Source organism: Rattus norvegicus, chromosome 9 (assembly GCF_036323735.1).
Source record: "Rattus norvegicus strain BN/NHsdMcwi chromosome 9, GRCr8, whole genome shotgun sequence".
Lineage (NCBI taxonomy): Eukaryota > Metazoa > Chordata > Mammalia > Rodentia > Muridae > Rattus > Rattus norvegicus.
In genome coordinates this window covers 81,464,817-81,481,305 of record NC_086027.1, presented here as the reverse complement: position 1 = coordinate 81,481,305, position 16,489 = coordinate 81,464,817, and the positions used below count along the sequence as shown (strand labels likewise).

The following is a 16,489-nucleotide window of genomic DNA, read 5'->3' as shown; positions in this document are numbered from 1 at the left end:
GTGGTGGGAGGGTGGTCCACCACAGCCACACTAGGACCTGGCTAAGAAGGAAACGCACTGTGAAGTTCCCGGACTACAGATGGATTCTAGAGGCACAGCCGTGGGAACAGGGCACGCTGACGTCTGTTCTAAGAGTGCAGCTGCAGCTGAGGCAGTTGACTTGGCTGTGTTAGGAGCTCCCTTGTGGGGTAACTCGTCTAAAGACAGGGAGGGGATGAGCTCTCAGTACCTTCGTGGCCTCCTCAGCTGTGACAGAGCTTCCTGGGCTTTCGTCTTTGGTGATCAGAGTAATTCCATCTATAAAAGTAAGGTGGAGAACAATTAGGGATGTGTCCAGCATGGCCTCCCAATGCATGTGCACTCACATATGCAGACAAACACACAGACATGCTCACATGCACAAAAGCACTGCATACATACAAACATGCATACGCACATGCATTCGTACCACACATGAAAACGAGAAACTTAAAAAAAGGAAAAATTTTATGTATATTTTAAGCAGCATGAATATTTGAAGGAACAACACTACCTTACCCTGCACGACAATTTCCCAGAAATGATTTAATTGTTTAATTTCCACTTTCTCTCGAAGGCCTTCCAGGAAACTGTTGAAACGCTGCTCTTCTGAAAACTGGGGGTGGACAGGAGTACAAGAGGCAAGTCAGAGCAAGTGTAAACCAAACATCCTTCAACCAAGGCACTCACTTGAATCCATCAGAAAGAGCGACTTTAGAAACTGGAAACCAGCGACCCAGACTGCTCTGATCTGTGTGAAGGAGAGCGCCATCTATCCATGGAGGGCACAGAGCCGGGAGCCACAGAGATCTTGGCAGCTTAGAACATCATTTTTAGCTTTAGTGCAGGCAATTTCAAATAAGACAGCAGTTTATTGGATGCTCGCGCACTGACTGACTTCAGGAATTATCAATTTAGCCAATCTCTGTTTCACTCTGTGATCACCAGAGACTGACCGTGGGCCCTCATGCACGCTGCATGAGTACTCTGCACTGAGCTGCATTAACCCAGCCAATCTTGTTCTGTCTACACCCCTACCTCTCACAGCTCGAGTAATTCTTCAAGTAAATTTCAGTCGTATTATTTCAATTATAAATATTTCTGTATGTCATTTCTAATTTTTTAAAATTCAGAAACATATTCATCTGGGATCCTTGGAACATGCCTATCATCCTAGCGCAGGGGAAATGGAGGAAAGGAACGAGTTCAAGGCCAGCCTCAGCTGCACTGAGAGTTCGAAGCCAGTATGGACTACTGAGACCCTGTCAGTAGTCTGGGCTGGAGACTACTCAGAGGTGAAGGAAAGGAAAAATACATGCCACCGTGTGTCAGAGAATTTGAAAGGTCTGTAGGGAGTAAAGAGCCACTTGGTATCTTGTTTCTTTAGTTGAACTTCATTTTCTTTAAAAAACGAATTTTACTCTTAACACGGGTCACATGAGGAAGGATCACTCTGTCTCCGTCTCCTTGGCTCCCTTTCATCCTGCTCTCATCTGTTAGGTGATGCAGATGAGGCACAGGTCCTCTTCCAAACTAGGCTGCTGACGATGGTCCTAGCCTTCCTTTGGTTTCCCACCCGAGTCCTAATCTGACCTGTGGTGGGACCAGGGCACTCATCTGGGTCACCCTTAGCCTTTTCTTGGTTCTGCATTTCCAAATGTCATTGTTTTTAATCTGTGGAGTATTTGAATCATCTACTTCTGAGCCTTTTATTCTAATTCCAGCCGTTTTCTCATTTTCCTGTCTTTCTTTGTAAGCACCTAAATTATTCAAGTCTTTGTTCATTCAGCAAATATTTAACCAATCAGCACCCACACAAACACATACTCTACAACTGTGCCAACTTTACACCTTCAATTTCAAATCAGCTCATTTCTTGCTTAGAGGGAAAAAGGCCCATAAATAACCAGGTAGAGGGTTACAAGCATTTTCTAAAAGTTCCTAACAAAAAGAAGAACAGCCCCCCCCCACACACACACACAGAGACACCCAGCACTGGGAAACTACTGCCATGTGTAGGGTCTTTTCTCTTCTTGTATTCATATACCTGTCCTGTCTCTGTAAGTCCTTCTCAGCACGATCATACATATCTCTCATCAATTTTCCTAAAAGAGTTAGTTTACCCTTTATGATGTCAGGACTACAGAAGTTACAATGGGACTTTTCTCAGTCCTTTAAGCAGAGGCATGGGCCTGTACACTAGTGTCATAAAAAGCTAACCCTGAGGGGTAAACTGCCCAGCCACCACTATCTCCACTCCTCCTGAGAAGTGATAATGGCAGGTGAGTTGGTCATTTCCACTTGGCATAGGTACAGTTCAGTGAGAATGGTGCATTCCCAAACCTAGGCTTATTGTGGGATGCTGCGTGCCCCTGCCCTGTGACAGCTGCTGAGTAAAGATGGGTGAGCCCACTTACCTGAATGGCTTCCTCCCGGAGAGCTTTGATGCAGTCCATACTTTTCATAAAATACAGTGTTTCATTGGTATCCAAAAACTGTTCAATGTGACTCATTAGCTGGAGACTCGCTAGAATAGAAGACAATAAATGTATTCTCTTGGTGTGGGGGGTGTTTGTGAAAACACAGTGCAATTCTTGGTGCACAGCTGTAAGGTGAGCTCTTGTTCAAGAGCACGCATACTCGCCAAGCTTCTTAAGTGGGGGAAAAGATGCAACGTCCTATCTCCAAAGTCAGAATTTAAGAACTCTGGTGTCAGACACGGTAGTGAGCGCCTTTAGTCCCTGTACTCAGGAGACAAAGGCAGGCAGATCTATTTGAGTTTGAGGCCAACCTGGTCTACAAAGCAAGTTCATGCCAGCCAGGCCTCACAAAGGAACCCTGTCTCAAAAAACAAAAAACAAACCAAAACAAACAAAAAACAAAAAAGAAAAGCAATTTGGTAAAGATTTAGAGGAACAGCTCAGCAGTTCAGAGCACGTGGGTGATGTGCTGTTCTTCCAAAGGCTGAAAGCTCTGTTCAACACCCACATAGGGCAGCTCACAACAGTCTCTTACTGTACAGCTAGAAGAGCTGATGCCCTCTGGTGGCTGCTGTGGGCACTGCAGTCACAGGCACAAACTCATGCAGACACATAACATAACGTATAATTAAAAGAGTAAATCTTGGGGTTGGGGATTTAGCTCAGTGGTAGAGCACTTGCCTAGCAAGCGCCAGGCCCTGGGTTCGGTCCCCAGCTCTGGAAAAAGAAAAAAAAAAGAAAAGAGTAAATCTTTTGAAATAAAATTAAATTTCTAAAGTTATTAGAATTATAGCTTAGTATTCTTTCCATAGGTTGTATTAGGATGGTTTGTTTTATGTTTTTATTTGCTTGTTTTATTTTAAATCTTAGGGTTTTTTTTTTTAGCTTGAACAATTCAAAACTACCTTCCTTAACATATTCACAGAAAATTAATCCTCCAGTTCCTCCCCTATCTCTGAGACTTAGTGTAACTAACATCAGGTAATGAAAAGTAACGAGCTAGGCACAGCCTACCTTTTACCAATCCCAGATTGCATTAGGAAAGAGCAGCCCACATTCGCCATTGAATGAGCGAGCATTACTATATCTGCGCCCTTCCTGGACCTGAATATTCCCCATGCTTCTCAGCACTGCACTAGCGCTGGACACTTAGAAAGCAATAGCTGTCAGCAGGCAACGTATAAACGGCTTGGAAAGCAGAAGGACATTAATAATGTTATCATCTGCAAGGCAAGCTGAAACTTGTGGCTGCCTCACAAACAAAGGAAAAAAAAATCCTTCAGTAGGAAAAAAGCAGAGGAAAATAGAAACATGCCTGGAACTCAGCAGAAGAAACCAATGAAACCTGGACATCATGCCTAAAGGCACATTCTCCTGCATCCCCGGAACCACGCACTGCCGGCTGCCTGACAACTTCTGAGGGAGGCATGGCCAAGATACCTAAGGCTGCTATTTCCCAAAATCATGACCTCATTTGACCATTCTGTTTAAAATGTATGTGAGAGTGCGATATTAAAGCAAACTGCTTTTAAGAGTCATCCGTGGGGGCTCAGGGCCACTAACTCTATGAATCAGAGCACTGAACACTGTTCAGCATCTTACAAAAGACCTGAATCAGTGCCATCTACTCATTTCCGGAGGACCTTAAAGCATGCAGAAAGGATTTAAAAGAAAAAAAACCGAATGAAGCATTTCTCATATAGCAATTTCTCAGGAAGGAAAAAAATATCCCCAAGAACCATTCCATTTCTCCTACCAACCGGAGATTATGATCTCCCTTATTATAAAGCATTTGACAAATTTGAGGATTAAAGAAACACTTCCCTATGCAATTTCAGAAATCTCCCCCAACGTGTCCTCCAGCAGTAAATTAATATCCACATACTATTCAAAGGAGACACAGTGTGTTCCCACGGTCTTTGTAGGGGATAAATAATACAGCCCGAGTCTGCAGGAGAGAACCATCCACAAGAAACTCAGAGCAACAAAGCGTTTCCTCTTTTCAGCCAGCAAAGGCAAAGTAGCCAAGTGTCTGGTGTTTCTAACACAGCTCACAACGCCTCCTTTTGCAGATGGTTTGATAAGAGGTTCACTTAGCATCAGAAATCTAGGCACAAAGAACATCCCTTAGAGTTAAGGACACTAATCCCAACACTCCAAGTCCTCCACTTCTGCTGAAGTGAGAATGAAGACTCTTCGGAAGCTATGACGTAACTGTTTCTCTTTGCTGCATTTAGCGACCACGTCATCAGCTTGTCCCAGACAATATTTACTGGGTAACTACTGTGTACAGACATGATGCTGTGTTCCTTAGGATTCAATTACATTTAAGGTAAGTCCCTTCCCTCTGAGGACTGAACAGTCCACTAAGGTATGTAATAACACACATCATTATCATTATCATCATCATCATCATCATCATCATCATCATCATCATAACTGGGTATAAATCTGAAGAGGGCTATGAATGTTAACTTATCTGAAAAAATTTGTGCATAGGTTGAATTTTTTCAAATTTTTGGTGATTCCAGGAGGCATCACCCATGAACATGGCTCTTAACTGGGCAATGGGACGTAGACGTTGGCTTCTCTCCAGCAGCCTTGGCTTAGTACACAGAGTGCTCACCACACAAGGACATGGGTTCGGCTCCCTAGCATCCCTGTAAAAGAGGATCCCCAGGGTATCTCAAAAGTAAGGTGAAGAGTAACAGGAGACACCCCAAGTTGACCTCTAGCCTCCACACACACACACACACACACACACACACACACACACACACACAAATAAATGGGGAAATCTACAAAAAACACATAAAACCACAAAGGATGAAAGGATGAAATGATAAAAGGTTTTTGTCACTTAGCTCAGGAGCCCATTAAGCAATGAAGAGGAGAAATAACTGAACTGTTCCACAAAATCCACACTTTCCTTACCTGAAATATGAAAGAACACATTCATATACTCATACTCACAAACACACATTCACAAGCACTAGAGACACAGAGACAGAGACCAGTTTACAGAGAAAATACCCAAACTCAAATAAAATCAGCAAATACCAAAGCCAACTGTCTGATGTTCTCAGAACCCAAAAACCTATTCAGATTTAGTCTATCAGATGCACCTGTCAGACTGCTTTGTCCTTTCCCCCACAAGGTTGAGAAACTCAGGCAGATAAACACACCGACCTTCCAACAATCCAATGAAGACAAAGAGCTGGATTTCTGTCCTTCCAGAAGCAGACAGTCAGACAGCCTGTGCATCTGGCCCCTGATTCTGAATTCTGCCCCTTTACCCAGACAATTTTGTGGTTCACTGACTATAATGAACCATTTAACATCAGCATAGCTGTGGTGGATAACGCTTTACATACTGAATATTAGGAAGGAATATGGACAAGAGACTTCCCTTTCAACACTGGGGGACAAAGCCCATTTCCCTGCCTTCTTTAATAAAAGTAAACTCAAAAAAATGACTGGGAAAAACAGTATCTCTTTCTAGCTGGTTTATGCTTTTGGCTCCCCTGTCCTGCTCTATGAAGGAGATGCTGATCACCACGTGCTTTTCTCTGCTTCTACAGCAATAACAGGGCTAAGAGACAGCCTGACAGCCTTCATACTCCTCAAGTCACAGATGCAATTATAATGCACCAAAATGCTCTTCAGAATTAGCCAGTGACTCAACACTAATTAGTAGCAAATATAAAAAGTGGCCCTGGAAGGAGTATCCATCCTAGGATACTACAGGCCTTCATTTTTCTCAAAGAGGCTTCAGAGATGTCTATTCTCGATTCAGGCTGGAGTGGGCTTAATAGAGTAGTCCAGATCTTGTTCCTAAGTAAAAGGATCAGGCAAGCATGTCATATTCAAAGGACATCTAGACTCAGAGGAGGTCCATGGAGGAGAATGATAGACTTCTCTTGTTATATCCAACATACTTACCTTCCCTCCACAAAAAGCCACCCCACATTCTACAGGACAGACTGCCCCCCTTCTCAGTGCTGCATGACATCTGGGCCACAACCCAGCCTGCCCCTTACCCACCTCCCTCTGACCTATAAAGACATGTTCATTCAAATCAAAGATGGTAACTGTGGGTTTTCTTCCTATCTAGCAGAGGAAAGAGCAGTAGGCTCTCTCCTCGGTCACACACCACATATGACAAATCCTGAGGGCATCCTGAATGGTTTCATTGGACCCAAGCATCATTCAGGATGTCTCCCTATTGAATTTCCTTTCCGGCTCTAACGCCTCGTGGGAAGTTTGCTTCTTGCTCACGTGTCAGGTATCAGTCGTTAACTCAGTTTTAAATGGTAAGAACAGACTTATATTCCTTGGGAAAATGGTATCTTTATTTTTAAAAGTTATAAGGTGACAATAAAAATTTAAGCATTTAAATCAAGTAAACATGATGTTAGGCCACTATAAGACTAAAAAGGAGTAATGTTCATCAGCAGATAAAATTCTAGGGAAGGAGTCTGTCACCGACTAAACCAGCATGTCAATTACAACCCCTGCTTCAAGCCAGAAAGTTGGATAATAAAAGGGAGTCTGTGGTGTAGATTTTATAATAGGCAGCCAAAATGAGACAGAAACAAAGTGGCTCCCTTGTTGTTTCTCTTTAGGACAGCAGTTTTCAATCTGTGGGGCACAGCCCCTTTGGGGGTCAAATGACCCTTTCACAGGGGTCACCTAAGACCATCAGAAACCACAGAGACTTACATTAAGGTTTAACAGCAGCAAATTTAGTTATGAAATAGCAACAAAGTGACCTCATGGCTGGAGGCCACCACAACATGAGGAACTGTATTAAAGTTACAGCCTTAGGAAAGTTTAGAACCTCAAACCCCTGCTCTAGGATATGAATCGGCTGCTGTGGGTAGAGCTTATGAGTTTGTCAGCCAGAAGGAAAGAAGCCACTGTAAAGATTTGCCACAGGAGATGTAACACAAGCAGCCCTTACTCTCAGGATGGAGAGCCATGAAGCTAACTGAGAAAGCTTGGTGAGGCGGCAAGCAGAAGTGGCAAGCAGCCTCAGCACCTTGTGCCTGTTGCAAAAAGAACAGAGACTATGAGGTAAGTGGGGGTGGAGCCACGATGGCCCAGAAATGCTGCTGCCCACCACAGACAAGGAGCTACTCTGATATTCCCTTTGCTTTTGCCTTTCCCTCTGCCAACCCCATACCACTGTCCTGCTAGATTTCCCTTTGACTCAACCCTGCAGAAATCTGAGGACCCAGGAGAGTGGGGAAGGCAAATAGCAGGGGCCACTCGGCCTCCCAGGCCTTGCAGTGAGTACAGAGTGAGGTTTAGATCTACGGTCCACCTGCTGTGTCCCTTACCATGAGGTTACAAAAAAGACCTCACCATTTGAACTGCATATCTCCAGGAGAACTGGGTATGAACAAGATATTGTTTAACACGACCGACCGATAAAGGAAGACAGCCTTCACAACATTTTCCTCTCTAATGAAGTGGGACACAACAAAACCCAATTAAGTGGCTGAAAAGGTTCACCAGCATATCTGAAGCTTTTACGAGATGTTTGCTTTTGTTATATATATAATTTTTACTCTACAGAAACAGAGCCAAATAAACACCATTAATTTTACTAATTGTAACATCTTTAACTAAGTGGCATACATTTCCTTTTTTATCATATTTAACTTGGGGGACAGGGAGCAGCTGCCTACCATACCACCACACGATTATGGAAATACACAGGAGGTCCCGAAACAACTGAGTGACTTCCCATAGGACCCACGTCCTCACAGGGGTCAAACTGGACAGCTGAGTACAAAACAAGGTTATTTTAAATACTTTTTTCCTAAATGACAAAAGAAAGGCTGATTTCTTCCTTTCTTTTTAAAGATTTCTTTCTTTTAAGATGTATATTGTGTGTGTGTGTGTGTGTGTGTGTGTGTGTGTGTGTCTACACTATCTCTATCTTCAGACACACCAGAAGAGGGCATCAGATCCCAGTACAGATGGTTGTGAGCCACCATGTGGTTCCCAGGAATTGAACTCAGGACCTCTGGAAGAGCAGTCAGTGCCCTAACTCCTATGCCATCTCTGCAACACACACACACACACACACACACACACACACACACACACACTGATTTGTTTCCTAACCTAAGATTCCAAGAAGTTTTCCTTGGATGTCTGTGCTCCTTGCTTCCATTTTTACAAGATCTAGTGAATATTCTTATTGGGGGAAAAGAGATCAAAAGACACAGAACTACAAAAAGCATAAAGTTTATGAGCCTGAAAATGGCCTTTGAAACTGCCTGTTCAAGCAGCATTGAGGTGCACATGGCTTGTCCTTTGCCTCTTTTGTTCTTTGCCCCTTAGGAACAGTTCTGCTGGGCTCTGCCTCCTGACCCCCTCCCAGCCCACCCCTCCACCCCCAGTTAGCGCAGTGCTGTGGCTTCCTCATAGAAAGACAAAAAGGGTCCACAGGTACACAAGGCACAGGTACACAAGGGTCTCCATCACCATCACGCTACACATGCCAGGTAGCAGGAGAAGCGGATCTAAGAAAACAAAGTGCTGACCACCTCAAGAGAAGAGGTGAAGTCCGGGATTATTATTATTGTTGTTGTTGTTGTTATTATAATTATTACTAACATCATCATGATCACCATTTCTTTCCAATAAGTAAAAAACTCAATTAAAACCTCACCCTCTAAGCTCCACAAGTTCCATCACAGCCCATTTTTTTCATGCTTAACGATTTCCTCATTAAATGCAGTAATTTCTTACAAATTGCACTAATAAAAGTAAGTCCTGCTGGGTGTTCCCTCCCTTTTTAAATGCTGTCTTTTCATTGATGTGTTAAATTAAAACCGCAGGCGCAGGGAGCAGAGTAAATGCAAAGTCTTTATTGTCAGAATCTGTTCCCAAGGACTACGAGATCGCTCTTGTTTTATTTTTGTTTTTATTTGTGTTCACTGTGAGGCCTACTTCTGTAGCTACAAGAAAGGGAGATATTGAAGGCCTCTTGACCTTAGTTTCCTCTGGAGGAAAAAATGGTAGTATAAGCTAAGAAGAAACTAGAAAAATGACATCCAGTTAGGTCATCAGCTGTGAACTCAACCACGTGTGAAAAAGCATGACAACATATTATTTTTAAATCTGGATGGATAATATCCTTCATCTTAAACATTTTGATTGTAAGACCAGACCTCCTCCCTGGGCAGATGTCAATTTTTAAATTTCATGGTCAATGGATGAACTCCATGGCACCTTATGATTTTGCTTTTCTTTTTTCCATTAAAAACGCATATGTTAAACATTAAAAGCCCACTGAACAGTTCCCAAAAAACCTAAAGGTCATCAATTAATACAAGAAACATAGCAATGTAGCAGTGAAATATAGAACAAAGACTATCCTCTCTCTAAAATGATTCGTTTTCTCCAGCTCCAGAAAAAAGGAATACATTTAAAGAAAAAAAAAAAAAAAACTACACCAAGCTAACATAAGAAACCAAAGGAAAACTTTCTTATTAAATAAGAAAGAGATCTCTTTGGCTCGTTTATGTAAACTGTACACCATATGTTTATGTACAGTATATGTCATACTCCTAAAAGAATGCACCGGGCTTGGTGAGAGGCAAGAAGGGAAGAGAAAGACAGCTTCTACAAGTTCCTAAGTAAAAGTTACTAAATGAAAGAGATATGGAGAAATTAAGAGGCTTACCACCGTGCTTTGGTCCTATTCCAGATGGGCAGTAAGAAGAAAGCAGATGTGAGATGACAGTGTTTTGCAGTAACTGTCTGGCTTCTACCTGAGTAGATGTTGATGTCATCCACTGCTGCAGGGATGACATCGGGGATGAAGCAAGAGGAACCAAGTAGCCATGGTAACAGCATAGCCAAGAGAAGACAGTCTGGAACAGGAGACCAATCTGGCAATGGGACCCAATTAAAACTTGGTAATTGAATGACATTGAAATTCATGCATCAGTTGACAATGTAGAGTGAGCGATGAGTCAGTCTCCACACAGGCAGCCGCCAGTGAAAGGTGCTTCTGTGCATACGAGAGGAACGCTGTTTACGTAACACACCAATAATCTGTGTCACTCTTGAAATATCACTACTAGACATTTTCGAACAACCACATTCTATATAAATCTTCTAGAACTCCAGTAATACCCTTTGATAGTACAGTGCCTTTCCTTAAGAACTCCTCAGATCTCCTTTTACCCCCATTACATTCTTTCTATTGCTTAATGAAGAATATTTAATATCTAGAGTTTGAAAATACAGAAAAGCTCTACTTCTCTGTGTAGTGGCTAATCTTCTTTGCCAACTCTCCGAGACTTGGAATCACCTAGGAAACATAACTGTTGTATCTTTGAGGGATTTCCAGAGTTTAACGGAGAACCTGCCTTCAACGTGAATAGTGGTGGTGGTTCGAATAGGAATGGCCCCACAGACTTATATGCTTGGTCACTAGAGAGTGGCACTATTAGGAGGTCTGGCCTTGCTGGAGTGGGTGTGGTCTTGTTAAAGCAAGCTTGTCACTAGGGGTGGGCTTTGAGGTTTCCAATGCTCAAGCCAGGCCGAGTCTCTCTCTTCCTGCTGCCTGGGGATCAAGATGTAGAGCTCTCAGTTACCACTCCAGCACCTTGCCTGCTAGCATGCTTCCCAACCTGATGATAATGGACTGAAGCTCTGAACTGTAGGCCAGCCCACTGAAATGTCTTCCTCTATAAATGTTGCTGCACTCACGGTGTCTTCCTCCACAGCAACACGACAGTGACTAAGACAGAAGATATCTCATGTACTGGGTCCTAGACTGAAAATAAGAGAAAACAAGCAGGGAACCAGCATTCGTGTTTCTCTGACTCCAAGTTGTGGCTGCAATCACATCCTGCCACCATGTTTTCCTACTTCTAAGGACAGTCCCCCTACAAACTGTGGGCCAAAATAAAGAATTTCTTCTGGAAGATGCTGTTGTCAAGCACTGCGCCATTGCAATGAGAAAAGTAACGAATGTATTCTATTTCTTCTTTCTTGGGTTTAGAGTTTGGAAACTGAAATAATCAAAGAAAAATTTCTGGTGCAATTCAAAAATTCAAAGTTCTGTTACTTTCAAGCTCTTGTCTGTTAAAGTTAACAATACGAACAAAGTAGCTAACCATGAGCTGGCAGGATGCAGAGAGCAGAGGAAAATACGAATGTCATTTTGTGCACTAACTACATTACCATAATAATGAATTACACTATAAGAAAACAATGACTAGACATCGCTACCTACAGGCTCTCAAAGCACAAGCATTTTCAGAGTATGTCTGGGGAAGAGGAAAGAAATGATTTTTTTTTCTCTAGTTAGAGTAGCATGAGCAAGCACAGAGAGGGAAGAAAGCTCATGTTAGGAAGGGATCACTGGGAATACTGTTTGAGTGTAGGGTTCACAGAAGAGACCACAAGAATGACGGGCCAAGTGGGAGCACGGGATCAGATGGCAGCAAGTCTGAGATGGTGGCCAGATTTCAAAGACATGAGGTGTGGTTACGAAGGACTGACCCACATACTATAAGCTAAATCTGTACAGACGCATGGGCTAGACTGAAAGTAAGAGCTTTAAGGATTACTAATAGAGCACACTGGATCTGACCGACAGTGAAACAATGGCAGCTGTGGATAGCACAGTGGTAGGATGGTTGGAAAGTGAGCTGTGAGAGAATGGATTTAGAAATGAAGGGGACTTAAAGAGACTCCAAAGTGGTCTGAAAAAGTCAGACAGTAAAGGGGCAAAATAACAAAAACATATTTGGGGGAGGTGCCACTAACACCATGAACATTAGACACGGACACTCAGGGTACTTTTTGGGGGTCCTCTTACCCAACCTTTATGATCTACCCTTGAACACGTCCTCAACCTGCTGCTCACCTCACCTGGACTCATCCAGCCTGCCTTCCCACGACTACAGACCATCTCCCTGTACCCCTCCCCTGCTGAAGGATCACATCTAGTTTCATGTCTTTATGGCTTGATTCTGTGGTCATTTCCCCCCCAGGAGTATTGAAGTCCGGATCTGGTAACTAACTTACCATGTCACTCTTTTCTCGTTCATGGCAGTTCCTTCTAGATGCTTGAGGCAAAAATCTTGGGAGTCACCCTTCCTTCTCCCAGACCTGATCAGCAAAACTGCCGACTGTACTTTCAAACTCCATCCAGGATCTGACTTCTCACTAATCCTTGCTCCCCGCTACCCCCATGGCAATTTAACCCAGCAACCTTCCAATCATCTGCCTCTGTCACATCTACAACTCTCACAGAGGCCTAAGACATAGGTCAATCAGATCCCCTCCTGCTCATTGCTCTTCAGTGGTTTCTTGAAGATCCACACTTCTGTGATCTAGCTACAGTACCCATCTAGCTACTGCTCTAATCTCTTCTCCTTCTGCCCTCCAGGAACCGTGCCGGTTTCCTGAAGGGGAGCCGTGCACATTCTGCTTTAGGGGAGCATGGTAGTCCTGCCTGAAAACACGAGCATCACTGGACTTTTCCTTCCACAACAGTGAGGTCTCCGACACTTCACAAACAGCACAGAATATCTTACTACAGAAGACCCATCATTCTGCATAATCTCCCTTTACAATACTCAATCAGCTAGATAGATTTCCTCCAACACTCATGTCCATTGAGAACCTGACAATGTGACCTTACTTGGAAACAAGACCCTAGGAGACGTAATTAGGATGAGGTCACTACAGTGGGCTCAAATCTAACATCATGGGCCTTCTAATAAAGCAGCAGCAAATCTAGACATGAAAATATATGACAAATTCCATATCAGAAGGAAGCATATCATCAGCAGGGGCATATCATGAGCCAAGAACACCAAGGACAGCCAGGTGCCACCAAAAGCTACCCACGAGTCACTAGACATATTCCCCTCGCATCCTCAAAGAAACAAATTTTCCAAGCATTGATTTCAGGCTTCTAGTCTCCAGAATGGTGAGATCAATCTTCACTGTTTTTTTTTTAAACCTGATCAATAAGTTATTTACAGCATGTAAATATCCAAGAATACATCCACAAGTCCTATATTTAAGGCACAGGGATCATTCTTGAAGAGAGGGCAGAACAGAGAAACTGGAAGTTGGCTGTGAGATTATGTCTCCTAAAAGTGTCAGAGAAGCTATGTAAGAAGCCATCTTCCCCAGGGAAAATCATGCAACTAGTTATTTAATACCAAATGATCAGCTCTAAAAACATATGTGTGAGTAACAGTATACAGTCCAAACAGGTTGTTTTTATATACACCAACAATGTTCAGTTGCAACAACAATTAAGGGAAAAGAGGCCATGAATCTGAAACAAGCTTCTGTTGCTTTAAGTCATTCAATTTGTCTTACTCTGCTCCAGGGGTGCTAGGAAACTACTATGTACTAATCACTACAGGGCATGCAGAGTATTTTGTTTGCTAACTGTCTATGTCTTGCCATTATAACTGGCTCACAGAAGACATCCAACAAAACTTTGCTAAGTCCATAAACAAATGTTCCAAGTCTCACTGGTTTGATCCTCTAAAGCCACATGGGATAAGTCCCTTTAATTTAAAATAATACACTACATTTGGTGTTTGCCCTTCACTTAAGGACACAGAGAGTCTAGAACTCCTTTTGATTTTATGGACATGGAAACAATCTCAATGAATGCAATGGATTTAGAACAGAGAATAAGCTATGTAAGGAACTACATAGCAATACAGGGGGTTGAGACATGTCCAATATGATCGTAATTATATGTAGACACACTGTCTTTGTTTCTGTTCCTGGTGCTGTGATAAACCACCCTGGAAAAAGTAACTTGATGGGGGAAAGGGTTTATTTTCCTCACAATTCAGGTTATAATTCTGATGTGGAAGTCAAGGCTATAAGAACTTGAAGCAGTAAGTCACACTACACATCCACACTCAAGGGCAGAAAGCAATAAATTAATGAATATATATTTGTCTTCAGGAGAGTTCTCCACGCTAACTCAGTCCAGAATTCTCAGTGTAAGGAATGGTATCACCCACAGTGGGCAAGTCTTCCCATCTAGTTAACATAATCAAGATAATCCCCCACAGCCATATCAACCAACCCAATCTAGACAATCTGTTGTTGAGATTCCTTTCACAACTAAGTCTAGACTGGCTTAAAACTATATTCTCCAAACCAGGAAGCCCAACACCTTCTTCTGACCTCCTCAGGTACCAGGCACACATGTGTGATGCAGCCTCCATTATTCCATATGTATTTTCGAACACATGCAGGCAAAATACAAAAATAAAATTTTAAGTCATTTTTAAAATTTTAACATATCATACCACCTCATTAATATGTTCAATTTTAAGTGCCAATTCAAAAATTATTTAAAAATAGTTTTATCAATTTTTTGGTTGTCTTTTCTGTTTTGGGTGGGTGTGTGTGTGTAAGCTTTTTGCCTCCTGTATGTATGTGTACCTTGTGCCTTCCTCATATCCAAGGAAGTCAGAAGACAGTGAAGGACATTCTAGAACTACAGTTACAGATGGTTGTGAACCACCTCCAGCCTCTCGAAAATCTATTTTAGGGTGCTGAAAGGAGGGCTCAATGGTTAAGAGCACTGGCTACTCTTCCAGAGGACCCAGGTTCACTCCCAGCACCCATATGACAGCTCACAATTGTCTATAACTCCAGCTCCAGGAGCTGGCCCTCTTTACTGGTCACTGCAGGTACCTACTTTTACATACATGGCATTCACCAGATATACATACGTAAAAAAAAATTAATAAACATTTTAAAATATATTGAAAAGAATTGGAACAATTTATGGAATAATACATCCTAGATTATTCCGTATGTTATTTTCTTTTCAGTGCATAAGATAAATAATTGAACAAAATAAACACGAGCTTAATACAAGTGGCATAAAAGAAAGCACAGATGAGAGGAGTGACAAACCAATACATTCTGTCAATTATAAACACTGGTCTAAGGCCCGACACATTAAAGTATATACTGTCATTAAAATTCTGTCTGTTTCTCACGAGGAATGGCCTTATGCTCTAATAAATTCTGAAATTTATGTAATATTTCCTACAAGTCCAAACAAATCCTTTCTGAGAGGTAGAGGGTTCTAAAAACAAGTATAACCTTGCAACAGTGTGTCTGGGTTCATTCTTCTAAAACTACAATCGCTGTGACCAGGTTTTCTTTTCAGTGCTGTGTAGAAATTCACTTCTGTCTCTTAGTAAGTGACAAAGATTACAAAGGTCGCACTTGTTCAAAAGCTCTCGAGGTGAATAACTTTCAATAGACAGCACTAGGCAGAAAATCAACGAAGACATGCGTCAGAACAAATGATCAGCCAAACTAACACTCCCAGAACCCTTCAGCTAAGGGCAGCAGAATGCCCACTCCTTGTTAGGCCACAGGGAACATGTCAGAGGCAACTATGTGGTAAGCCTTTTATGAAAGGTCTCAGAAAAGGACCCAACATTATTCCTAATGCTTTTTAACCACAACAGAATTCAATTCAAATCAACAGTGAGTTGGAAAGTTCTCAATGTTTGAAACTTTTAAAATTCATTTATTGCTTGGCATAGAAACTGAGGAGACTAAGGGAAAAAGAAATGAGTTCAAGGCCAGACTGGTGCACAGGATATAGTAGGTTCAAGGGCAGCCTGAACTACATAATGAGACCCTAATTCAAAAGGCAAAATGAAACAAATAAAGCAAACATTTTAAAATAACCCAAGGGTCAAAATAAAATCATGAAAGATGCCAGGAAATGTTAAAAACTAAGCTCACAACACACGACAATTAAGGATGTACAGTTTAGGACTGCTTAGAACGAATGCTTGGCTGTAAAGGCCTATGGAAGGCAAGAGGTTTTAGGAGCTGGGCAAATGGTGCGTGCTGTGTAAGCTTGAGTGTGAGTCCCAGAATCCAGGGGAAAGGATGCCCTGTAATCCCAGCTCTTGGAATCCCAGCCTGAGGGAGGTAGA

General features: G+C 42.3%; 1 protein-coding gene across 2 annotated transcripts in view; it reads right to left on the bottom strand.

The window, feature by feature from the left end:
- The window catches only part of Xrcc5 (X-ray repair cross complementing 5), an 88,787-nt gene that overhangs the window by 11,988 nt on the left and 60,310 nt on the right, over nucleotides 1-16,489 (bottom strand). The window contains exons 17-19 of one of the 2 annotated variants that reach the window (NM_177419.3): nucleotides 2,436-2,545; nucleotides 538-634; nucleotides 230-297 (exon numbers count right to left, since the gene is read on the bottom strand). In NM_177419.3, the coding sequence (NP_803154.2) occupies nucleotides 230-297; nucleotides 538-634; nucleotides 2,436-2,545 (275 nt within the window). Of the gene's footprint in view, nucleotides 1-229; nucleotides 298-537; nucleotides 635-2,435; nucleotides 2,546-3,111; nucleotides 3,216-16,489 lie in introns of those variants that run through there. The other variant, XM_063267385.1, reaches the window with a different exon arrangement.